At 39.6% G+C, this 26,839-nt stretch overlaps 1 protein-coding gene across 1 annotated transcript; it reads left to right on the top strand.

Annotated features, from left to right (window-relative positions):
- LOC146718243 (solute carrier organic anion transporter family member 3A1-like) lies at positions 1–25,230 on the top strand. The gene is made up of 10 exons (XM_085439485.1): positions 1–617; positions 2,887–3,346; positions 17,080–17,178; positions 17,322–17,591; positions 17,744–17,908; positions 18,677–18,875; positions 19,092–19,227; positions 19,358–19,530; positions 19,889–19,953; positions 20,176–25,230. Exons 1-10 carry the CDS (start codon positions 459–461, stop codon positions 20,550–20,552), a joined length of 2,103 nt encoding a protein of 700 aa, XP_085295611.1. The 5' UTR covers positions 1–458; the 3' UTR covers positions 20,553–25,230.
- The last annotated feature ends 1,609 nt before the right edge of the window (positions 25,231–26,839 follow it).

Here is a 26,839-nt window from a genome sequence, read left to right as displayed (position 1 = left end):
GCGCTGTGGTCCATGGATGGGAGGAGCATCATAACATTGCTTACGGGACGCAGAGCTGCGTCTCGGAACCGGACTGGGAAACCAGAACCAGTCGGCTTGGGGAAATTTTGAGTAAAAAAACAAAAAACAAAACCCGGATGTGGGGAAGCAGAGCGTACTGTAGTTCTACGCTTAAGTCGTCATATATAACACTAGCGTAAGTTACGTATTTAAATGTGATGTAGCCGATAGGCACTGACTGGACAGGCGGTGAAGAGAGGTCGCTGACGGACTGTGCGCACTGCTGAGTGGACAGCAGGGTTTCTTGCTGTATATTTAAGCTTGGACGGGCTCCTGACAGCAGGTTCGCACTTCTTCTGCAGTGCAGCTCGTCATCACCATCATAACCAGATGCCCTCCGCCGGACCGGACCCGTTCAGTTTCATGCCGTCCAACCTGACCGGAGCTTGAGCCGAAGGATGCAGGTTAAAAACCAGATCTGCACAGAGCGGAGCAGCAACGACGACCCGGAGCAAGATGACAATCAGAAGAAGACTTCGTGTTTTTCCAACATTAAGATATTCCTGGTGTCGGAATGTGCTCTCATGTTGGCACAGGGCACCGTGGGCGCCTATCTGGTGAGTTTGGGGGACACAGTGTTGGTCTGAAGGAACGTCATGTTTCTCAGGTAACATGGGGTTAACGCAGCGCCCTTCAGACCGGCGCGGGCAGACAGTGAAAAAACGCTGCGCTGCTTCGGGTGCTCAGCTGCTGCGTTTAATAGCCATATTATTTTGATCACATTACTAAAATTACATCCTCCAGGAGCCACTGACTGATGACTTGCTGCGTATTATCCATCAGGCCTATGCGCCATCTGCATGTCACAAAGCGCGTCACAGCGGCAGTAGACTCTACGATATATGGAAAATTTTACTTGCTCATATGGATGGTCTGTTAGAGAGCAGCTTACGAAACACTGGTCAGGAGGTCCATACTGCTACACGCTCTGCACCCATATGTCTCAATAATGCAGGAGGCCTTTGACACCGGAGGATATAGGCCTAGGAGATGACGTGATCTCCACAACACAGGAGACAGCAGCTTTTTTTCTCCCCCTCATTAACCAGACTGCATTTCCTGTGACAGCTTGATCAGAGTTATAAGCTGTTACTGCACTGTTATGATTAGATGTATGTCAACATAAGAGATCAAGTTTATGTTGCAAGAGCACGGGAGAAAAATGTGTTTCTGACTCAATAAATAAAGATTTCATCAGCCATCGCTAATGCAGGAGTGAAATGAATGACAAAGCCTTGAACTCAGCATTTAGAATAACTGTCAGCACTGGTTTTGGCTCAGCCACTTACTGGAAATCAGTTTTTTTTGTTTTGTTTTTTAAGAACAAATACGCTATTGTAATCAGCATTATTTTATTTATTTTTATCAAAGCCAATTCCTTGATAAATGTCAGCACAGTCTTGATACCATAAATAACTTTGTAACAGGAAGGGAATGGAAGTTATTTTTAATGAGCTTAGGAAGACAGGATCTTTTTTACCTGTCTGCTAAACACACTCTGAAAGGTGCAGATAATTAGAAGCACTTCTTTGATATTAGTCAAAACAGCAAGGTTAATTTAAAAATGGTGAGTTCAAACATTTCATTAGAGCCAACTTTTTGGTTTAGCTTTTGTCCTTGAAGCCTGTTGTGGAGCTTTCTCTTTTAAACATCCCAAACCAAAGATGCACCTTTAGCAAATATCTGCAAATAAAAGCATCACAGAACCAACATCTCTCCTGTCCTATGAAATAGTTTGCTATCACTATTTAATACTGTTTTATTGATTCACAGTGGGCTGCTAAATGTACTACAACAGACTTGTCTCAACCTTGTCATCCAAATCTTGGAATGTTATTGAATGGAATTGTTTAATAAGTTGAGCATTTGGTGAATTTAAACAAATCTGAATAATAATCAGATGCATATGGTAGCAGATCTTGTTACTTAGTTTGCCACAGTTGAAATACATCAGTGTTTGACTCAGATCTTTTCATGTTAGTAGTCAGACAGCGACTGTACACTTTTTATGGAAGGGTGACTGTTTTCTAGCCTTCTCCAAGGACAACACCAGTACAGCATGACTAGGCTGAGGTCTTGGTACATGGATCCATCAGCAGATATATGATCCAGTTTTTGACTCTGCAGTGGAGCTCTGTGTGACAGGATAAACAATACAGCACAGGATGAAAAGCCATTATGCATAATTCACCTGAGCTCACTTCTGTTGTGGGAATGAACATGATTCATTCGCTTTTTTTATTCGGACCTGCTCTGGGCTTATTCTTTAGTTTTGCTGTGGATGAAGGATTACTAAAATAACTTCTAGCTAGCTGTTTACCTTCAGTCTTGTAGATGATCCAATACATTTGATGCAAGGAGCCACTTTAACACTTAGGCACCTTGAACACAGCTGGCACATGTTTGTGTCCATTTAATTAGAACAGCTACGTGAAGCTTCTTGCCTTGAGCCACACATATGCACATATTCCCTTTTCCCAGGTTTGTATCAGGTTAAGCCTTGGGGACCTTCTTGGCAGCTATATAGCAGGAGGATGGAGATAGGCACATTTGCAGCTTGTGTGTTATCAACAGGTTGATATGAGCTCTAAGGTAGTGACAGATGGCTGATAGCACCTGAAGCTAAATACTCGTATTATTGTAAACAGATTTAAAATGGAAAATATATAAACTTTATACTCCCATAACTTTAATTGCAGCAATTTATAGCACAGAAACTAAACTCAAGTATATAAACTCACTTTAAACGAGTTGCTGTGATACCATTGGCTGCTAGTTGTAGCACTTGTCCTTCATCTCTCTTCCTTTTCTCTCTTTTTCTGCCAGGTAAGTGTTCTGACCACTCTGGAGAGACGCTTCAACCTCCAGAGTGCAGATGTGGGTGTCATTGCCAGCAGCTTTGAAATCGGCAACCTGGCCCTCATCCTCTTTGTCAGCTACTTTGGCGCCAAGGCTCACCGGCCCCGGCTGATTGGCTGCGGTGGCATTGTCATGGCGTTGGGGGCCTTGCTGTCAGCCCTGCCAGAGTTCCTGACTCATCAGTATGAGTACGAGGCCGGTGACTCGTGGCATGCCGAGGATGGCAGGGATGTCTGCTCCAACATCTCCAGGTCAGAGAACAGAGACTCTGGGTTTAAATGCGGTAATCGAGCCAACACCAACATGATGTACCTTCTGCTCATCGGAGCCCAGGTCCTGCTGGGCATCGGGGCAACACCTGTTCAGCCCTTAGGAGTGTCCTACATTGATGACCATGTCCACAGAAAAGACTCCTCACTGTATATAGGTGAGTCAATGCAGAGGTAAAACACAGAACATGACTATCAAGTGTGTATTTTTTTATAGCTATAATTTTTATTCAGTACATGAACAATGTAACTGTGGATTCTCAGGCTAATTACTGCTAGTGGCCAGATGAAGAGCTCTTTTCACTGATGCTTTGATCACAAACACCACCTCTCAGCTTCAAGCAGTCTGCTTTTTGTCCTCAGACCTCTCAAGGTGCTTTCATGCATCTCGCTTGTTGTTGTTTTTTGTTTTGCTTTTCATACCATGTTTCTAATGCTTGATGTGAACAAAGATTGATGCTCCCAGCCGGTATCTGCTGTACATGCAAAAGTTTCACGTGACAGACTCATTGCATAGTTGCATTAAAAAAATGTGTACAAGCTCATTTGCAATCCAAGGGTGTCAAATGCTGACATTTTTATCAGAGTCAGTGGCATCTCACAGATATACATGGTGTCCTTTGGCACCTTGGCACGAAGCATCTGAGTTATGCAATAGTAAGACGGGGCTGTCACTCCAAATTTTTGTTGAACTGTTTTAACCCAAACCGCATTATTTTCCTCAACTGAACCAAGTCATATTTGTGCCTAAACCTCAATAGCGAGGCAAGGAAAATAAGGCCACACACGAGGTTTCAAAGAGGACATGAACCTCCTCTTCAATGACAAACTTGCAGCTTAATGGTGGATGGGATAAAAAATGGATGCAGCCAGCGTGAAGTCTCCCACAGGTTTTGGACTCTGCATTTTCATGCCTCAGTGTTAGTGATTTGGCTTCTACCATGCTGTTTTATTTTTAAGCCAGAATTTAATCAGTGTAGTTGGATGAAATGCTGACTTATAAAATTAACAATAACAACATTGTTTGGTAAACAGTATCGTTACAGTGTATAAAGAAAATACTAGAATTTCACTCACCAGAATAGATGGACAAACTTGGATGGGCTGTTCCACACAGTAAACCATATAATATAGTTCCATTAAAAATGCCAATAGTACAAACACAGTGGAGAGATCTAGTTCAGTGACTCAACTTTGCAGAGGAGAGGGCTGGCAGACAAGATTCAGCTGCCTGTGTCAGGACAGCTGTCAGTCAAAACAGACACACCCCTAACTCCAGTATCCTAACGAATGAGGAACAAAAAAATTCATGCCCTGAGTCCAGTACCATTTCCTTCTACCAGTCTGTAAACATATTTTTAATGCTATTAGTTAGGCATTTTAACATTAGCGTCTATGGGGACTAATTCAAGTGGCTATAAGAAGAACTGCAGATTTCGGCACTTTTTTTTTTTTTTTTTTGCCCTGAGGGTTTTTGCTTGGTCTTAATCTGCTGTTATCCCTTGAGTCACGTAATGTGGACTGTGTAGCACTTTACAACAAGGCATTTATCTCACAGCATCCAAAATTGCTATGGCTCCAAAGAACAACGCCAAAGGAGACCTTGTACGCAGTTCCGTGACACTGGCACGATTTGATTTTCTGAGATGAGAATGCTGCTAGTAAATTTTATTAATTAAATGCTCAGTAATGGTACATTGCACTGTTGCTAAGTGTGAATTGGGCATTTGCAAAAATAGATGAGGAATATTGATTTTTTTTAGATTAAATTCTGGGTCTGATGTTGCCCTCTTTCATATCTGCAGGGGTTCTTTGGCAAAGCACGCTTTCCCAACTTTAGTAAGCATTTGAAGGTCAGCAGCAAAAGGCTGTGGTTTTAGTTACAGCAGCAACCGAGAGGTCGAAATAACCCTGTGTGCCAAAGTTGCCAAGGCAACAGTTCAAAGGCAGTGACTGAAGCTATGTGCCATCCGTGTGACCTGCTAGCAGCAGAGCTCTATCTGGGCAGATGGAGAGAAAGAGAACTTAAGAAACATACATATCACTTGCTACAAAATTTAGAAATATATATGTAAAGGGCAATTTTGGTGTTTTTTTCCCCCCAGTTTTTTTCCTCTGTTTAGAGCCCACAGTCAAGTTTAATACAACTTTTATTTTGAAAGCTATGTCTTTTCATAATCTGGAGTCAAAACCATGCCACAGACACCTTTAAGCTGGTCGGAGTAAGCTGGTCAGCTTTCCACTCTTGTGGGTAACAGGGGCCCTTATAATCATATCAGAGAGATTCAGCAGGCACATGCCACCTAACTGGACTCTCAGCATCTTTTTATGTAGTAAGTTTAAATTGCTTCCATCAACGCTGAGGTTCTATCGCTAGACAGATCTGTCCTGTTATTAGCTGTGGTTGTTTGCTGATATAGTGATGGCATTAGGGTTGTTAACCTGTATATTAATGTATGCACATATTGCATAGGTACATTTAACATTTTGTTAAATGTATGTGATATACCTGGTGTCTGCAAGCAAGACTCCCCCTTGGTGATATTCAAACTACTCTGCTTAAATAGGTAGGTGGGCAAAACTGCCAATGTAGTGTATATAGCCATCATACGTGGGGGCTATCCAGGCATTTAAATTATTTTCTTATATTGATCTTAATCACTTTCCTCATGTACAAATTAGAGCTCTTATAGGTTAACCACACTTCATTTCAGGAACCTGTAACAACAGTAGGTAAATATAATAGCTAGTATTTAAAAATACAAGTTATTATCAGTTGATATCAGTTAATATATGTTGTTATCGTTTTATATTTGGCATTAGTGTATCAAGAAGTATTGAAAAATTACAACTTTTTTCAGCTAGATGTGGTGTTTAGTCTGATGCAGGCATCACCAACACATTAAAGCTTTGTGATTCAATAAGGCAAAGCCGGCGGCATATGGGTTTGTTGCTTTAATGGAAACAAAGGTACTGAGAAATAAACATATGCTGTTCAGTTTTCATTTCCCTGAAGCTACAGTAGTTGCTCCTCCTCACAAGCTCCTTGGTTTGTTGCATTTTTTTTCTGCTTACATCTCAGCACAGACCTCTTTGCAGGGTGAGTAGGCCTGCGGATTCTGTGCCTGCTTTGATCTGCACAGTCTCTGCCAGCAGACCTCGGTGTAGGGGAGGGAGGTAAGGATGGACAGAGGGTGGAGGAAAGGAAGAGAGAACGCAGCATCAAGTAATCCACCCTTGAGTTACCCTCCTGCTTGGTCAGAGGCCTATTCATACCAGATACCTGATGTTTTTCAGTGTAAATGTAATTTATTAGCCAGATAATATCCCACTATGAACACATGATCCATGTGAACAATCACAGTCATATTTAACATCTGTGAAATATTGTAATACCCCCTGTAAAGAAACTATAGCAATTACCAAACATTTTAGATACATTATATGTATTAACTGGACAGCACAAATCAGTATTGTCTCACAATGCTTCATGGTTACTATTCTTGTTTATTTAAATTTCTTTTAATTTGACAAAATGATGAATTTGCACACATTCATATTAAAGACGAACAAAAATGCTGTTAGCCCAATACTAATGCCAACATAATAACATTTTGATGTTTAACAGGGCTGATATAATAAACACCACCTTAGTTTATCATGTTATATGGCTAACATTTACTAATTAGCGTTAAACACAAAGGACAGCAATGGCTGGCAATGATCCAAAGTATTTCATCTGTTGATGGCACAGTTCATGGTGAAAGAAATTGTTGAGACATTTGGTCAAAATCACAAATGTCTGCCTCAGGGTGTTGCTAGAGAAAACGTCAAGAGGTTACTAAAGCCATTCATAATCATCGTTTTTATTATAACCATTTCTTGCAATCAATCCAGTCATGACTAAGTGCCAAAACTGGTCCAATTTGCTAGCTCAGACTTTGGACGTCACGCTAAACTCATTGATTTGTGAAATCTATGGCTTGACTTTTTCACTGTCATCTTTGCAAATTTTGAAAGACAATAAACTGGATAAGTGACTTTACATTGTAGTGGTTTACAGATTTACAAAACAAGTTTGAGCTTCCTGGTTTGATTCCAGGAGATAAAAATCCCTTGGGCATCAGGAAAGGCATCTAGTCTAAAAATCTGCCAATTGAAATATGCGGAGGTACCTGCTGTGGCGACCCCTTCTAACTGAAGGAGCAGCCAACAATAGGTTTAGACAATAAACTAAAGGCACCCAATTTTTTTGGCTTTAAGCTTTACTGTATGTTTTAAGTAGAGATGGACCGATCCGATATTACGTATCGGTATCGGTCCGATACTGACCTAAATTACTGGATCGGATATCGGAGAAAAATAAAAAATGTAATCCGATCCATTAAATATCACGAAAGCACCTCACAAAACTTGCAACACGCCGTAACTCGCCTCAGAACGTCAGCAGTCGGAGCAGTATGCATCACGTGATAGAGCAGCTGTGGCATGCGGGACCTGTCGGTGGTCTGGATAGCATGTGGAGCTTCGCTAGCAACCTGGCATTTCATCTCCGACAAAGTTATCCCCGAGAGAAGTAAAGCAAGTGTGTAAGTCCATCTCTGAATGTTTGTAAAGCATTCCCACGTTAAGCTTAACGAGCGACTGCCTCTCGCTCTCCGACTGCTACTTCAATCGTGAAACTGCTAATGATCAGCTGATCGGCTTTTCTGTCGTGAGTCTCTCTTGTTTGTTTTTGGCCCACTTTGCGCCAGAAAGAGGAAACCAGCGGCTGAACAACAGCAGCACGTTTAAGCTTGATAAGCTGTTGTTACAATTTATTTAATATTACTTTCTACACCAGGATCTTTTTCTACGTAGCTGACGGCTGGTAACTGTGCAGGGGCGGATCTAGCAAAGTTTAGCCAGGGGGGCCGATAGGGCATTAACTGGGAAAAGGGGGCACAAAGACATACTTTTCTTTCTTATTCTCATTTAAAATGTCTAGCTTTTAATAAATAATTATCTGACACCCAAAGTTTTAATTTGATGTAAAATGAATAGAAGTCAATTACTGTATATAGTGACTATTAAGTCTAATATATATACCCTAGTAAGCTATAGTACATTTTCCTTTGGGAAGGTACCATCTGTGCAGTCTGCAATTTTGTTGAAGAAAGATGTTGAATCTATTTAATATTTCTTGAAAAATAATTGATTTCTGTGCATTTTTTTCACACTGCATCAAATTAAGGTTGATTACGTTGATTAAGCATCATGAGGTGGAGCGTGAGGGGTGGTTCCCTATTTTTTATTTATTTATTTTTGTTGTTGCTGGGAGTTGGAACCCTATTAGTTAGGTTGCTTAATATTTACGCTAAGTACTCTTTAAAATACCAGAATAGGGAGGATGGTGTAGGTCTAAGTTTATTAGATTGATCAGTATTGCTGAACTATGAAATATTTTTTTTGTATACAGGTATAACAGAATAGCTTTAGTGTAGTTGTTGTTTTAAACTTGAGTATGAACTTGCAGACTTGCAAAATGCAGCAAGATATTTTAAAAAACAGTTTTGTTGATTAAAAAACACTATATCGGATTCATATCGGTATCGGCAGATATCCAAATTTATGATATCGGTATCGGTATCGGACATAAAAAAGTGGTATCGTGCCATCTCTAGTTTTAAGTCTGCAATTTCTAAAAGTGAAACAGAAAATTCTATTGGAAATACACCATTGAATTTTGATGCCACCAACGGTCCCCCTCTTTGGAAATATCTCGATCGTTAGATGAGAGCTATGGCTAAATATCATTTTTGGAAAATAACGGATAATAATTAGTCCCGAGATATAATGAAAAATGCATTATTATTATTGTTTATTTTATTGGTTGCTTACAGAAAGCATTTGAATTATTGCTAATTTGGACATCACTTGGCATAGCAGTGGTTTAAGCTTAGATTTCTCCTGAATGGGGTTAGCTCTAATAAATTGCACTGCAGACTAAAATTGAGCCTGATTTGGTATGAAGTCTACTTTTATGTGCCCCAGCCTTTTCTCTTTCATAACATCCCCCAAGCTTCTTCCTTTGACACTTACAGATAGTACTCTTATATTAGTCTTTTCTATCCACCACCCCCTCTCTGTTCTGTCTCTGTTCTCGATTTTTTGACAATCCAGGCATGTTGATTGCCATGGTTACCTCCTACAATGTGACTGCTGTTGTGTTATTGGTATTTACACAGTACGTATGTGTTCTGTGCTCCTTTGTATTTCCTTCTTCTAGTCTCAGGGCGGTGGTGTTGTTTGACAAGACTGACGTGTGAAGGCACATTTAGACTGTAAGAAAACCTCCTGAATAATGCAGTGTGACAGAGAAGCGGTTAGGTGTAGTTTAGCAAACATCTAACCAAATGATTAAATATTAAAGCGGCAGCTCTCCACAGGCTTGCTAACAAAGCAGAGGATTGAAGGAGAGGCTGCTCTTTTGTGGCCACATCTTCACCCTAAATAGATCAATACTGCCTGGAAGAGAAGGGCACGAAAGAATACTCAAGTGTAATGCAGGAAACATTAAACACTTGTCATAGGATATATCTGCTCCATGTGCCTGTTCTTCTTCAAATGTTATGTGGCCTTTCTCTTGTGTGTGTCTTGTACTTCACTCTGTTTGTTTTCCTCTATGAGTGTGCCTGTCCTAATCATTGTGAGCAACAGTTCAGGCAGCAGGCAGCTAAAAAAAATCAGAGACTGCTGCTAACTGTTCAGTTAGTTGCCCATCAGACCACAATGATCAGACCATCAGATCATTGTGCTTTCTGGCAGTTTATGGGGGGGGGGGGGGGGATGGCGGCAATGCAGCCATGATGACCTGCAGTAGTAGAGTGAGATCTGTGTGATGAAAAGTGTTTCTGTGAGGCAGCACTCTGGCACTAGCAATGCTTTGAACTAAGTGCCAAAGCCTGCGTGCCAACATTAGCACAATGTATAATGTTTGGAGTTGTTGCCGTCATGATCTATGATGGCTGAAGGAAAAAAGAACAGATATGGCTGTTGGGAAAGTTTGACTAACAGTGAGGCAAATGAAATGCCAATCACATGGCAGTGCTTTATTATAAAATAGATTAGGATTCATCTTGTGGTACCCATGAATATCTGTATCCATCCAGCAGTTGTTAAGATTGATTTGGCTGTAAAAATTTGCTCTTTTCTGCCGGCACTGCTTTCAGTGCGCCACCATCGCTGGTAACACTTCATAGCAGTTTAGCCATTAATTATCATACAGACGTATTGGTGAGCTTACAACTCACTGAAGCTGTTGTATATGCATAATATTTTGCGTGCGTGTGTGCGTACTATAGCTATAACTCACATTAAAGTCTTGAACTGTATTAGAGAAGCTTTTCATGATTCACAGGTCAGTATAATCCTCATTTATCTTTTACTGGGCCTTAGTGCAGCATTTTTGCTCCCTTCCTTCTTCCTATGAGCCAACTTTCTTCTGATCATAAGATCTGAAAAGCTAAAGTTTTGAAAAGTTGGACAGAACTGTGCGCGTACGATTGTCTTATTAAGTATAACCCTTACCACTGACATCACACTGAGCCAAGAGTAGAAAAAGAGCAGAGCCACAAGGAATCTGAAACAGTCTGAAGAGTTTTTGTCTCACAGCGATCTTTGTATATAGACGGGGCTTTTTATTTGAAGCTTTGACCATGTTTAAAATAGTTATCCACCATTGTTACAGAATAAATGTGACAAAATATATTCCCTTCAATATCAAACTATTATTTAAAGTTTGGATGTGTGTGGGCAGCTGTGAAAGATTCCTGAAAAAAGGAGAAAATGGCTTCTTTCAGAAAGACCAGCCTGCTCCTCAGCGCTGTGGACTGTGAGTCCAAGCCAGATTGTAATTGTATAATTGATTGCTGTCAGCTGCTTGACAGATACCCCATGTGAAGGCAGCTAACCCTCCTATCAATTGTATCCACCACAGAGGGTCTTAGAGTAAAGCAGCTATTCAGTTAGAAGCCTTCATGCTGTGTGCATTTTTTAACAAGTATGTAGCATCAAATCGCTTCTGCACTACATCTTAACACGATGCAGTAAATGTTTCTGCGTCCATAATGAAATCTTAAAAAAAAACACTGTGAGTTACAAAGCTAGCCAAAGACCCTCCTGCTTTATTTAGTTTCTATGCATTCGCATTTTATTTTTCAAGTTAAAATTCAATGCTATGACCATTATTACTCATTTTAGGCCACAGTAGAAGGATGGAGTTAGCTTACCACTTTAGCTCCACACTGAAATACTGTATCTCTGAAGACTTACTATGAAGTTTTGTACAAACGTTCCCAGAGAAAAAATATTCTACTGATTTTGGTGATCCTCTGACTTTTTTGAGTCATGCCATTTGTGAGTTTTAATAAAATGTCTGAGCAAAATTCGGATTTGGAGCATTTATTCATCTGGACCTCAGGATAAATTGTGATAATCCCGTACTTTAGCCAGCACACTTAGGTCAAAATGTTACTTTGTGCAGCATTGTGGTTTATGACTCAATTGTTCTACAACTCACTACATTATCATCAGTCCCAGCTGTAGGTTTGTACAACTGAACTAGTATTATCCACATAACAGGACGGTATATATAAGATGATCATAGTGACCTTGATACTACTATTTTGTGAACTAACCATTTAAGTACTTGGCTGTTGATTGTAAGCCCTCAGCGCACTTGATCCATGATGATCATCATGGATTTCTTAACATCAGGTCAAGAGAAGATTGCAAATATTCAGACAAACCAACAATCTTGATTACGCTTTCTGAATATCAAGCGAATGTACAAGCAACTCAGAGTAAGCTGGACTACAGGAATATTACAAGCATGCAGCAGAGAATTGCATTGGTTGTATTGGTGACAAAAATACAACAAATTACAGCACATTGCTTTAAAGCACCGTACAGAACAATAAATGAAAGTACAGTAAAAGAGCAGCCTAGGAGGAGCATGGAGTCCAGCTCTATAGCTGCAGGGTCAGCTTCTCTTATCTTAGCCTCTATTCATCGCTTTAATGTGTGTAATGAAGCAGTGTGAGGCTGCAAGTTTAGAGTCCACTGCAGCAAAAATGTTTTTATTCCACTGGAGTTATTACTCCTCCACTGTAGGACAGCAGAGGAAGGGAATGGGCGCTGACTCAGCACACACTGTCCGCTCAGATCGGCACAGGTTGTTTTATATGAGCACCTTTTAAGAGCACCTTGGCCAAGATACAAAGTGCCAGCGATTGAACTGTACCATAATGTGAGCCTGAGTGTGAAATTATTCATGCGCTGGCAGTGTGACCAGGTAGAAGAGCCTTGTCTAACACAGTATGACCTTGCATCTGCTGCATTCATTACTGCTAGGCACAAAAGGCACAATATGGAGCTAGACCTACCATGAGGTTGAGTATAATTTTTTATCACTTTTTTCTTTGTTTTTTGCACAAGGGTTACAGGATTAAAAAAGAACTATAATCTGTATTTACTTACATTACTGTCCCCCCAAAAAGCTACATATCTATATTTAAATCGGTTTAGTACTGCTTTTACTGCTGCTTCCATCTACATGCATGATTTTAAATTTATCAGCTACTTGTGCCATATGTTGTCATATCCATGGTTACGTGCTTATTGATCAATCTCACCCCAGTAGATTGCAGTTTTTTAATGTAACTGATCACTGACTAAATTACACAAATAACAAAATGTGAAAAATAAAAAGGACTGATATGGCGTGTGTCAAAATAATATGGAGATCTGGACTCGATTGTCTGGTGAAAACCTAAACTGTGGCAAATATGAAACCTGCTCTGTTTAAGAATTGTGATACTTTTAAGGCTGTTATAGTCCACTTAAGGCTATTATATCTGTGTGTAATGGATTCAATTCATTTTAAACATCAAAATTCTACACATAATATCCCATGATGACAATGTAAATAGAGTTTGCTTGAAATTCTTGCAAATTTCTTTAAAAAATAAAACTCTAGAGTCCATCTGTGGTAAATATAGTTGATTGATATGTGTTGGAAAGGCACACAGTTGTCTGTATAAGGTCCCATAGTTAACAGTGCATGTGGTTGTTTTTAAAGAACAACTGAAAGAAAAACGTACCTAATTTGGTATATGTATACAATATAGTTATACTAATTGAATAATTTACTATTAATTCTAATATTTATCTCAATATTTTAAACACAAACCTGTGTTCAGTGGTGCCATATTGCAGACTTGTGATAAATGAAAATGGTACCTCTTGCTGAGTATTCATGGTCTCCACTAAGGAGGTTGTTGTTCTGCAAAAGCTTGACTTAAGTGGAGTGCCTCTATTGCCAGGATGGTCATCTTCATTTATGTGACACAAAGTTACAGCTCTATGTAAAATAAATAAGTGTACTGTAGATAATAAATTGACATTCTGTTAGTATTGGCCATCAGGTTTGTATTACCTTTAGCTTCACGTCTAGCTCATCTCAGCAGGTGGTGTTCAGAAGGAAGGAACAACAGCTTTACGTCAAACAATAGAAGTAAATTAAGGTTGTCACCATAGGACACTGTAGCCAGTGTAAATTAGAAGGGACTGAGACATTTTAGTGTAAGGTTATATTTATTATTTGTGTGGGCTATATTTGGAAAGGAATCCCTGACAAATATTCTGTTTTAAGTGTATGAAAACACTATAATATATATACATATATTAGTATGATTGCTCTCAAAGAGCCCCACTTTATAGTGGCGACAGTCTTCCTGTACCTCACTTTCCGCTCCCGTTCCAAAGCTATCAGTGCTTTGATGCTTGCAGGTACACTGCAGATACTAAGAGCATCTTCCATCCCTCTACAATTACTGCAAAGTCAATAAGTCATGAAAGATTTACATTCCATCTATAATGAGCAATCAGAACTTATACCAATCCTGTGAAAGTTAATCTACTGTATGTCAGAAGAATAATTATTTTTAAGAGCGTAGTTAAAAATGTGTGCACATCATCAATATCTGCGGAGGAACATAAGTCTGGCAACTGCTGATTTTTCTAGTAGTTCACATATTGCATTGCAGCAACTCAGTGTAAATTACAAGGGGGAAAAACCATGTCGGATCAGCTGGTTTAAGATTGGGTTTGAAACATGAATTGTGCAATGCTGCTCTACTAGTCTAAAAGTACAAAATAAATTGCAATATATATGCATATATTTGTTATATAAATGTAAAATCCCACAAATGATTCCACATAAAGATCATTTAGTCTTTCTGTAGTAAAGTCCACTTGCTATCGGATGTGAGTCAAATAAATAACATGGGAATAGAGCAGATGACTAAACAGTAGTGAATGATATACTGTAAGGTAAAGGTTGCTATGTTTATTATTGCTTCAGTACTACTCCTCATTCTTTCACTGGGTTTTCAGTCATGTCTCCATGGATATGGTCTCGGAAGTACCAACTGTTGAGTTCAGACAGCAGACTGGCATCACACATCTCTGTCTTCATGCTTATTGCTGCTATTGTCATCAGCACTTTCACTTTGACGACCACTCTCCGGCTCTTTGTCTCATGTAACTGGAAACACTGAGGTTTTTGTACCCACACTAGTTTTCAAAGTATTGAGCGTTGGTGTACTGTAGATCAGATTGGCAGGGGCCCAATATTTTCTGCTGGTTCACTGCCATGTTTGTGTGTGTTTGCCAGCCTCACTACATCACATACATTATAGATTAATTGCCCTTTGTGTGTCTGTGATTGGAACCCAGAGGAAGGCAGAAGAGGATATCGGAGGTCATTATTTGGTTGCTTGTTGAGCTGGCCCTGCTCTTACCCCTGACCTCCTCTATTACCTGACTTAAGCCCCGGCGGTATCAATGGCTCTGGTCAAATAAAAATAGCACACAGGGAAAGTTAGAGCTGGCAAGACTGACTCCTCGCTAGAATCAGTAAGCACACGATATCCTGTCTCTCTTCATAAACAATTATGCAAAGATAAAAACAAAATTTATATTTGAAATTGTCTTTTTGACATTAGTGGGCAGGGAGACATTTGATTTTCTTTGAAACAGTGCCAAAAGTTTCAAGAATGATTGAACTGTTTTACAAATGGAGCTGAACAACACCACAAGGGGAAAAAAAGTGAAATTACAGTGTGTAAAAGTGTCGTAGAAAAAGTAAATTGAGTTAAAAGAAGGCCTCAGATCCTAGTATTGCACCTCTTAAAACTGAAGCTGTGTTTGCATACCTTTGCACAATTCTCTGAAATCGGCTTTGTGAACTCTCATTTCTTATAAAATTCAGTTCAATTATTTATATAGTGCCAAATCACAGCAACAGTAACCTCCAGGTGCTTTATTTATAATGAAATTCCTTCACTGCAAGATGTTTGTGGTTTTTCAAGGGTGTTCTCTTGAGATTCAGATTTGGGCCTTTGTTTTGGTAGATTTGTTACTGCACTTGGCGTCATTATCCTGGCTCGGCCTGGTTCGGGCTAGTTCAGACTCATGGCTTCACCGTTAAGAAATCTCCAGAATTCAGATTAATCAGTGATTGCATTTAATCACCAAGCTGTCTTTGTTCTGCAACAAGCATACTGCTTTTGTAGCCATTTGACTGGTCTGTGCAGAGCACATAATTCCAGAGAGCCCAGTCCTTACCTTGATGTCCAACGCTGGCAAACTAGTTTCCAAACTATGGACAGAACAGACTTTCTTTAGTATGCCTGCTACGTGGGTTAAATTTGTGCTCTTTCTGATTACAGGTGCATGCACTTTAATGACAACAGTTGCAAGACTTTTTGCAGGTCCCGTGAGGAAAGTTTGATGTAGTATCTTGCCAGACTAATAAGCATCCACAACCTTTACTCTGAAGGCCTGAATTTACACCTTAGCATGACGATAACATTATACACTTCATAAGCAAAGGAAATACCAGACCCTAGTTTGATCTGGAACCTCTGATCCCAATCTTATAGACTTGAAACTGTAATAAATGCTTTCTTATTTTCTTGTGATTGATCTATATTTTTTATTATTTGCACTTATACCTCTAAATATGAGCCTATAATACTACTCTGTTCTCACAAACAATAACTGGTGATGTCCAGAGGAGTAATCATTAAATCGCCTACAGAGAAATTGACTGGCCCTCTCATCCTGTCAGGAGTGAGCAGCGCTTCCTCTGCTTTGGGATCCATTATTAGCAGTCAGGCTACTGGAACTCACTCCTATTGTTCCACTTACCACCAGCATGGGTAACAGATTAAGTGCCACACACACAGACACACACAAACAGTCCAGCACAGTGTGATGCTTTATAGAGAGCTCTCAGCCTCTGTGCCAAAAGCGGGCCGCTTTTTACATTCAGGGGAATGTCAGTCAGAAAGTGCATCAGTCACTCCCCACTGCTCTTACAGTAAGAACCCATTTCCTGCTTGATTATTTATGATGCTGCTGGATAATCTAGCCTTGGATCAATTACACTGTGCAACCTATGGGCTGCATATTACAGTGATGGTGAATAAATCTGTCGCTGGAAGACTTCGGATGAAATTATAAAATCTCTTGGCATGGATTTCATACTTAATCTTTAATCTTTAAACAACATACCTTTGATTCCTAATCACAAAGTGCAATTAACAAGTATACTTTATAATAGGAAGCATCATATCTAATAGAATAGAAGGTGCTGGTAATAAACAGCTTGATGCAAGGCTGCCCTCTGCTGAACAATGAAGTGAAATGCATGTGTCCTCTTGGCTTGGGTCATTTTATGGTGCAAACACTGAAATGTGTTGGTGTTTTTTGTTTTTTGGGGTTTTGCTGCATACTGTCATTTTCTGACAGACTTGTTGTTCTATACCTTTGTTTTGTCTTGCAGGTATCCTATTTTCAACTTTAGTGTTCGGCCCAGCTTGTGGCTTCATCTTAGGATCTGTCTGTACCAAAGTTTATGTTGATGCTGTTTTCATTGATACCAGTAAGTTGGGAAATAAATGGTTAAAAATATTGCAAAATTATACCACACTGAAACAGAGGTAATTTTATTGTGACCTCTACTAGTACACCAATACTCATCCTTCCCTCTATGACTGCTGTGAATTTTCTTACCCTCCAACCAAGGTAAGCTGGACATCACCCCAGATGACCCTCGCTGGATCGGGGCGTGGTGGGGCGGCTTCCTCCTGTGTGGTGCCTTACTCTTCCTGTCCGCCCTCTTCATGTTCGGTTTCCCCCAGGCGCTGGATGAGCAGGACATGGACAGTGGAGCTGAGAGTGAGCAGGCCATGCTGCCTTCTTCCCTGAGCCTGGAGTTCCAGGGCTCTAAACCCAATGGAGCCATTCATGGCTTTGATATAAACAGCGGACTCTCAGTCTGTCAGCATCTGAGAGGTGAGGAAGTCAAGAGAAGAGTGGAGGGGGTTTAATAAGTGACAAGATTGTTTAATAGAATATTTAAATTCATACGCATGCTTCTGCTCTTTTCTCTCAATCCTTCTTCATCCTTTCTACTTTTTACTTAATTTTCTTCTCCTTTGACCCAGTGATCCCCCGGGTTACCAGGCACCTTCTCTCCAATCCAGTGTTCAGCTGCATCACGCTGGCAGCCTGCATGGAGATCGCTGTGGTTGCTGGCTTTGCTGCCTTTCTGGGCAAATACTTAGAGCAGCAATTCAACCTTACAACATCCTCAGCTAATCAGCTGCTAGGTAGGCAGTAGGGATGGATATTGATAAGAATTTATTGATACCAGGGCCATTATCGGTTCTGCTTACAGCTCACATTCGTAGATTCCATCACAATTTCTTGTGTGGGAGAAAGAGTACACCCAAGAGGTTTTAAGCATCAACACAGCTACATAATTATCACTGAGTGGGAACACATTGTAAAGCAGAGGAAAAAGGCTTGTAAAGCTGTGCTGCCAAGAGTTTGACTTTATTGTTTTGCAATAGGCTGATGTCAGAAAACCTTGCCAGGATTGATGAGCGGGGTAAACTGAGAATTTTAAATAACTTTTTAATATCTCTTTAAACAAAACTCAGGACTAAACTTGCGAGTAGTAACATAACCAAAAGTAAAAATGTGTCGTAACTAAAGATAATAATATGGTGGATTTATGCTTCGAAAACTGGAAAACAATAGATAACTAAAGTGTTAAAATAAGTGAAGTAAAAGTAGAAAGTAGCATAAGACAATAACACTTAACTCCATTAAAACTGTATTGAAATAAAGTACTTAAATGAAGATATTCATTTACATTCTCTCATCTCAATGATATTGGGCTCTGTAGCATTAACAGTACTCTAGCAAAATACTTACCATCATGGTTACCATGGTGAGGCAGGTTTCCTTTCTCTCCTAGAGGGGTCCCACTCTTATCTCAATAAAAGGAAATTATTTATGTTTTTTTTTTTACTGTCAAATCATGAGGAATGTTGCTCTATAAATATAGAATTTACTTGTTTTTCCCTCTCCAGGTATGACGGCCATCCCCTGTGCCTGTCTGGGAATCTTCCTCGGGGGACTCCTGGTTAAGAAATTGAACCTGTCAGCTCTGGGTGCTGTCCGCATGGCCATGCTGGTCAACCTGGTGTCCACTGCCTGCTATGTCTCTTTTCTCTTCCTAGGCTGTGACACTGGACCTGTCGCTGGGGTCACAGTGGCCTACGGCAATGAGTAAGAGTGATGACTTACTGATGTGAATGAAGAGTCTTTCCAGGAACTTTTAGTTCTGTATAGTACTTTTCCCCACAGGGATATACTGTAGGTCCATGCAAACAAAAAATTAAACAAATCCCAGAATTAAAAAAATCCTTCAGAAAAATTGCATTAGATTTTCAAATTGTACATATGCAGCATTATCCCTAACATGACCTTTGACTTCCTCTATAGGACGTTGCAGTCTTGGCAGCAGCCTGAGTCAGCATGCATTAGTAACTGTAACTGTTACACTGCATCGGTGAGCCCTGTCTGTGGCTCCAATGGAGTCACCTACCTCTCAGCCTGTTTCGCTGGCTGTACCAAACCAGTGAGTTGGGACATTACTGCTGATAATCATTGCTCCCCGGTGCCTGAAGGGCTCACAATAAATATAAATACTGCAGATTTACTTGATATATCATTATTACATTATCACCTCATTTCTTTTTGTTTGTCAGAACCTGACCAACTGTGCGTGTATACCCAGCAACAGCGAAGAAGCAGTGGCTTTACCAGGAAAGTGTCCCAGCCCAGGCTGTCAGCAAGCCTTCCTCACCTTCCTGTGTGTTATATGTGTGTGCAGCATGATTGGAGCTATGGCCCAGACACCCTCTGTCATCATCCTTATCAGGTATGAGCACGTCCCCCCCCACTTGCTATTCATCAACTGCTCACAAGAGGGAGCTGGCGACATTTCAAAATACCGGTGGTTCTTCAATGGAAAGGATTGATTTATCAAGCTGACAGTGATACGGACAAATACAGACACACGCAAGTGTATATTAACTCATATATAATGACAAATAACACTAAAGGCATTATATGCACATTGTGTGTGTGTGTGTGTGTATACATCATGCTTGTAATCTAGATAGGTAAGATAGAGAGATATGTACAAAATAATGTAATTTAAAACTCAATAGGTCTACCAATTAAAACAGTTTTCCACCACAGTACTTAAAGGGTTGAAGTATTCTCTTAATTTTCAGAACTGTCAGTCCAGAGCTTAAATCCTACGCCCTTGGTGTTCTGTTCCTGCTTCTAAGATTAATAGGTAAGAAACACTTCACTACTATTGGCACTCTGTATTGTGTTTGTGCAACAGCTGTTGGTCTGTAGTTTTACTCTGTGACTTAAACGTCAGGGCAATTTTTCACCTTGCTTGAAATGAACTTCATCAGTCTGTCTGCCTGGATACATTAGGAACATGAACTCAAACTGGTGTTCTTCTTGACCTTGTGACCTGCTGTCTCTCCGCAATCCCCACCTGCTCCAGGCTTCATCCCTCCCCCTCTGATCTTCGGCATGGGCATCGACTCCACCTGTCTGTTCTGGAGCTCCGTCTGCGGCGAGAAGGGAGCCTGCATGCTGTACGACAATGTGGCCTACAGGCATTTGTATGTCAGCATCGCCATCGTTCTCAAGTCATCAGCTTTCCTCCTGTACACCACCACATGGCAGTGTCTGAGAAAGAACTACAGGAAATACATCAAAAACAACGAGGGGTACCTCACGCCCACCGAACTCTTCGCCTCCAACGTGACTCTGGACAATTTGGGAAAAGATATCACGCAGAACCCAACCAACAGGACAAAATTCATATACAACCTGGAGGACCGTGAGACATGTGACAACATGGAGTCTGTTTTATAGTGCTGGTCTGCACTGGGGCTGCAAACCGGAGCCATTAATGTGCAACAGACCTGAAGCGTGATGTTTCTGAGTTCAGAGAAATGTCCTCAGTAAAGTTCCAGTCTTCTTATCATCCAAAACATGACACATATTGAAAAAGAGAAGATTCCCCAAATTTGCCACGCCCACGTTTTTGTCAGCTGAAATTAAGCTGGCTTTAAGAAAATTGCTTTTACTTTTTCTTTGCAAAGTTGGAATAGAAAGTGACGAGAAAAGAGGGGAAAAATCACATGCAATAGATTACTGCTGACGAAAGTTTAGTTCAAAGTTTTGGATTTACTATACCAGAGTTTATGAAATGGTTTATTTTCCTTTAGTATTTCTCAGGTATGGTATATCAGAAAATGCAAAAAGGGTGACAGTAATCAATTTTCAGTCCATCTGCAGTGCATCTGGGGATCCCTACAGGAGACTTCTTAACACATTTGTTGTAAAGCCTTTATTAGGTTTCGACTCCATCCAAAACCAGTTATCAAGCCCTTTTCACTGCAGTCATTTTGATATTGAGCATGCACAATACCAGAGCCTCTGCCCATGTATACGTATGGAACAGAGCCACTATTGTTGTGATTAATCACATCCGTGTTTACCCTGCAATAACATTTCAGTGTGGCTGCTATGAAAAGGGCCCATTTCAAAGCCAGTATACAATTACTGTACGTTTCTTCAACCTTAACCCCCGGCAGTGACTCAAACAGACATACAACAAGCAATGAAAAAGGAATCAAATGGTTCAAAAGGTGCAGAAGTTTACAGCAATATAGAAAACTGATTTATTTATTCAGCTCCTGCCACCAATTATTGCAGGTCACATTTTCCACAAAACATGGATTATCCCACTTTGAAATGGTTAAAATGTGGAAGAGGTTTCTAACATTTTTCAGAGAATTAAGAAACAAATTCTTTCATCATAGCTTTCAGTGTTTACTTTAGTCGAGAAAGTTGTTGGAAATATGTGAAGTTTTGGCACTGATACTCGACCAAAGTCTGAGATTATATTTTAGTTTCGGAGCCACAAAACGTTTCAGTTTTTTGTTTTTTTTACTTGACATTTATGAAAATTAGATGCAGCTTCTGACAGGTAATCAGAATAAAAGCTTAACTGTTAAAGTTTAAATAATAGCCTGACTCAAAGGAACAGAGTAAGATGGCTTTTTCATTAATGTTTAGACGAGATGCACATGATCAGATTCAGTAAATGAACCTGTAACCTTTCCTAAATCACTGATTCAACAATGCTCATGCCAACTGCAAACAGATGCAGAATAAGAGTTTGTAATGTAATTTCACTCTTGGGGACATCGTTTACAGCATTGATGCATGAAATACAAAGCAACAAATATAACAAGCAGGAGACACTGCAAATAAGACACTCCAGGTACATTATTTAGGAGGGCCATAGCAGGTGGCAGCTGTGGGGAAGGAAGCTTTTACCAAGAGCACCAGTATGACTAGTGAGCTCACACTGGGTGAAAGTGAGAGTGTGAAGGCCTTTATGTGGAATACCAAGTCATTGTATTGAGACTGTTGATTGTAGTGGCTAGCTGTCAACAGACACAGCATAGCATGACGCACAGTGTCCAGCCAGAATGAGTTCATTAAAAAGCATGCTGGTAATGCATGCACATAAAAATAAAATATGTTCAGAATGATGTCACTATATTGCACAGACTCTGTGGTTTGTTGGCCATTGTAATGGTTAAATATACATTTAACTCGAATGGCCTCCAAATTCTATTTTTGACCATGGAACAGCTTTATAATGCATACTGCATTGTGATGATGACTTTTTTTCTTCTTCTTTTAAATCAAACCTCAGCTGTCACAATCACTCACACTGAAGTGATTGTCTACATGCAGATACAATACAGCTTTTTGTTAAAGAATTCAGCTGGATTCAGATTTTTGACATATCCACTTTATATATAGTGTTTTTCTTCTGGCTTACTCTGTAAGTATTTAATATGTTTTGCATCAAAAATCCAGAGAGCAATCATCACAATACGTTTCATTTTTAAAATGCATATACCCTTTGAGGCTTTGGGAAATACGCTTTTGGGAAATTCTTTTCCTAGCCAGAGTTAGAAAGACAGGGTTGATAATACTCTGGCCAGCTGTACAGTAAGTACAAAGGTAGAGCTCGCTGTCAGTTAGCTTGGCTTTTTTATAAAACTGAGTACCAGGCTCAGTCCAAACATCGAAACAATCAGTCTATTCAAGTCATCTTATTATACTAACATGTTAGACCTACATTGTCTTTGTATACTTTGTATACAGAAACTGAAATGTCAAAATTGGGGTTTATTTTCTCAGGTTTGGGCCTGGAAATCAACCAAAAAAATGCCCATGAAATTAGAACTTGTTAGTTTTATGCCTTAGTTGTTGCATATATGAAACAAAAATGTTAATAGGTTATCTTTAAAGGTGCTGGTCAGTAGATTATGTCATCATAGCCCAGTTAGCTGCTCTGCTTTATCTGTTTGTGCTAAATTAAGCTAACTACTGGTTATAGATTCACATAAGAAAATCTGTATGTTTAGCTTGTTTCCCAAAATTTCAAACTGTTCCTTTAAGCTAGCTTTGAAAAGGTTCACAAATTATTTTTGCCACCACCAGTGTCTCAAGAGTCATTTATTAAGAGTAAATACATGCACATTACTTGTAGGTCTACAGCATTTTAAGTTTCATATGCAATGAACCAAAAGAACAAGATTTAAACTCTACATATAAACTCTACACTAATAAATACTTTTATTTTGGATGCGCATTACTTGTAGGTCTGCAATATATTGAGTTTCATAAATAATTAACCAAAAGAATAAGATTTAAACTCTACATTGATGCTGCTATAGCTTCAAAAATCCTAAAATCACAGTGGGAAAATAAAACAACAGATCAGTGCTTTATGAACCTATGTTGACCACAGAGACACGCTAAACCACATCACATCATTGTCTTTGTGGATTTTCTTAGAATAGACTATAAACAAGTTGAGATTTTTTTTATATATATAGTGAGAGAACTTTTCGGCACTGATTAGTCAGTGCCTGTTTTCAAGCTCAAAATCTAACGACGATGGAAATATTGGCTCCAAACGGGATATTTGGGATAATGCTGAGCTGTACAAATAATTCAAAAGAAACAGGGTGGGGCACCTTCTGGCCACCATCTCCTCGTCAGCAATCCCAAACAGGTGGCGCTGTCTTTGATATTTATAGCACCCCAGTGTGTCTAGTGTTGACTCCTCTGTACATAATAGTGCCATAAAAGTGCCGAAGTGACACCATAGAAGTGTTCTGTGACGTCCTGCAGAGAACTTTGTCTGAACACGCTGGAGCTCAAAGCAGATCCTCCGGTTGTATGTAGCCTTTTTGTGATATCCCTCAACTTACTTTCACCACATCATCCTAAAGTGTCCCAAAAATATATTGCCTATAGAATATTGTACATTGGTCTAGAAAACAGTAACACTTAGGATGTAATAACTGTTAATATGTAGAAGTTTTCTACTAGTGAAGGTATTGTCGAATTTAGATTGAATTCTCTTTCCATCAGTGACAAAGCTGATACTGTTGCTTTGGTACAATTGAAAACAATACTTTGCTTGAACGTATTGTTTTTATTACTGTGGCACCGATGTTGAGCTGTAGTCTGAATTTGTACAGTAGATGAGGCTGACTGTAGAAGATCAGCCAAACTTCACTGATAGCGGTCCTGCAACTGTGCCTGGATGCGAAGCTCTACTCTAAGACTTTATGATCGGAGCTCATGTTGTGCCATATCAACCTGTGCACTGTAATATTCAACACTTGCAAAGAAGAAAACAACATATTTTAGGTCTGTCCGACAAGTGCAAGGGCAGCAGCATTTGCTTGACCTTGCATTGACCTGTGGCAACAGGACTGTTTTCTTTTAGCACCTCAATGTGCTCAAGACGTTTTGCCTTGTGATGGAAAATAACTTTAAAGCTTAAATGTTTTTTTTCATCCTATTATTTTCATTCATCTCTTTTGATGGCCTTGCCGTGTGGTAACAACAGTTTGACTTTTATAAAGGACTTTTAGTGGCAGGAGTATTGACCTATGAAGAGTTCACTACCAAAATATGACATCTGCAAAGAAAAATTATTATTATCTATGGTGGTTAAAGACACATTTCGCCAACAATAAATAGGTTTCCTGTTTAAAAAAAAGAAGATATAATTTGTTTAAAATTTTTGTTGCTATTATGTATTTTGGAATTTTTTTTTTGACATTTTGGAAGACAACTCTTCATATACGGATTGATAATCCTTTGTTTTGAGCCTTTAGGCAGCATGTTGCCTTTGATTTGAGAGAAACATTATGCTAACAGTGACGGCTTTAAAATGACATGTCTGCTTATGCTGTTGGTGGTAGTCAAAATGAGAATTGTAGGATTCTTTGTAAGGGACCTTTGCAAAAGAAAAGGGTAATGAAATAAGAATATATCACCTATATTTTCAAAGATTTTTTAGATATGCTCTGTTGCTTCTTGGTATTTGTTTTCAATTTTTTTCTGATAAATTTATATTTAAAAGCTTTAGTTCTGTATATTTCTTGGAAATTACATGATTGTATGTTTATTGTAAATACATTAAATATACTATTTTTGTTTGTAATACGAACTTGTCTGATGAGTTAGCAAAGGATTATTAATTAATAACACTTACAGCTAATTTAGAATCAACAATTGCCTAGCATGAATGTTTTCGGACTGTATGAGGAAACACTGGCAGGCACAGGGAGAGCATGCAAACTCCACACATAAGGGCTACAGAACGGTATGAGCTGTTAACTTTCTTATTCAGTGTGAGAGTGGTGGTGCACCAGCATGCCGCCACTTAATCCAGCCAGAGATATTGCACTTATTAAAAGATGCCTTGACTGAGAATTCACTACAGCAATGCTAGCAGCTCTTTTAGACTTCAAGGTTTTCTTTAAGATGTCAACCCTGCAGAAATGGTGTCTTTATTTTAAGCACAAATAATGATCTTCTGTGCAGACATTCCATAAGTAGAATTTTTTTCTTTTTTGTTATTTGAAAGAAAAGAAAAGAAACGTCTGAAGGCATATTTTCCCCACTGGCTGATGGAAACGTTGTATTCTTCAGGTCATGTGGTCTTTGAACAGATATTGTTCAGGGGTGAACTGATAAAAGAAAACTTCATGGACATACATCTAATAGTTGTTGAGGAATTCCTTTTGAACAAAAGCAGTGGTAGATTTATCCATGTGTAAACTAAATATGGTTACTGAAACAGAAAGAGCCACATTGCTATGATGCTACAGCAGTGGTCTAAAGATTGAGCATTGTTGTGGTGCTGGTTTCCAGCCTGGCCCATGATAAATCTAATTTATCATATTATGATTAAAAACATAGAAGTGATTTTTTTTTAGCACTGTTAATTGGATGAAAAATAAGCAATGCTCTATAAACATGCAGCCTGTGAAGAGAACACGTTTGTATTGTTTAAATGTCACAAATAGAATGTTGCTAAAGGCAGCACTAGATAATGATGCAGCATACAAGATATGTATTTTTTTATTCACTCTTCTCACACGCAGACAAAATGATGTAGTTTGTTACATTGCATGTAACGCTATTCTTGTGATAAAGGGCTATTCACTCGGTCAGTGCTTGATCAGCCGGGGTTAAAGGTTACATTTTCTTTTCCCATCTAAATGCACTGACGGAAGAAGATAAATCCTGACATCAGTTTAATCGAAATGTGCTGGTGCTTTGCCATGATCTAATTTCCTTTCATCCAAGCCCTCTGGTTATCCACAGGCATCTCGCCGCGCTACAGCAGCCAGTGGAGATAATAGCCGGGGTTATGGATTGACCGGTGAATCATCTTGTACTGCTGCTGTGAGCGAGCCAGGTAGGTGTTCGGGGCCAGGTTGCTGCGTTGCTTTTATGCGAGAGCCTGGGCTGAGAGCTCTCCTGTTTCTCGAGTGCAGACGAGGTCTCGCCAGGGCCACGGTGCAGTGAAATGGAAAGCATGCCATTCCCTGTTCCGCTTGATGCCGTGTGACTGTGAGAGGTTGTGTCATGTTCCTTGGCTATTGACTCAATGACTTGGGACTTCACGACAAAAGCCTGAACCCGTGCGGGCTCTCTGCGTGCTGACAGAGAAATGTGTCTTCCACTTGTCTTCACATTGACCCGCGGACTCTGCAAGACTGACGTGTCCACGTCCCCAAAGTCTCACCTCCTGAACCTAAAAA

Source organism: Copadichromis virginalis, linkage group LG1 (assembly GCF_057382275.1).
Source record: "Copadichromis virginalis isolate Kocher_CV1m ecotype Utaka linkage group LG1, C_Virginalis_male_GT1.1, whole genome shotgun sequence".
Classification (NCBI taxonomy): Eukaryota; Metazoa; Chordata; class Actinopteri; order Cichliformes; family Cichlidae; genus Copadichromis; species Copadichromis virginalis.
The sequence above is the reverse complement of the archived record's forward strand: the minus strand, read 5'-3'. Positions and strand labels throughout refer to the sequence as shown.

Excerpts from the sequence above, each read along its gene's own strand:
- LOC146718243 (XM_085439485.1), top strand. The coding sequence starts at position 459 with ATGCAGGTTAAAAACCAGATCTGCACAGAGCGGAGCAGCAACGACGAC. Across the intron at positions 618-2,886 it reads GCACCGTGGGCGCCTATCTG|GTAAGTGTTCTGACCACTCT; the intron begins GTGAGTTTGGGG and ends TTTTTCTGCCAG. Across the intron at positions 19,954-20,175 it reads CCTGCTTCTAAGATTAATAG|GCTTCATCCCTCCCCCTCTG; the intron begins GTAAGAAACACT and ends CACCTGCTCCAG.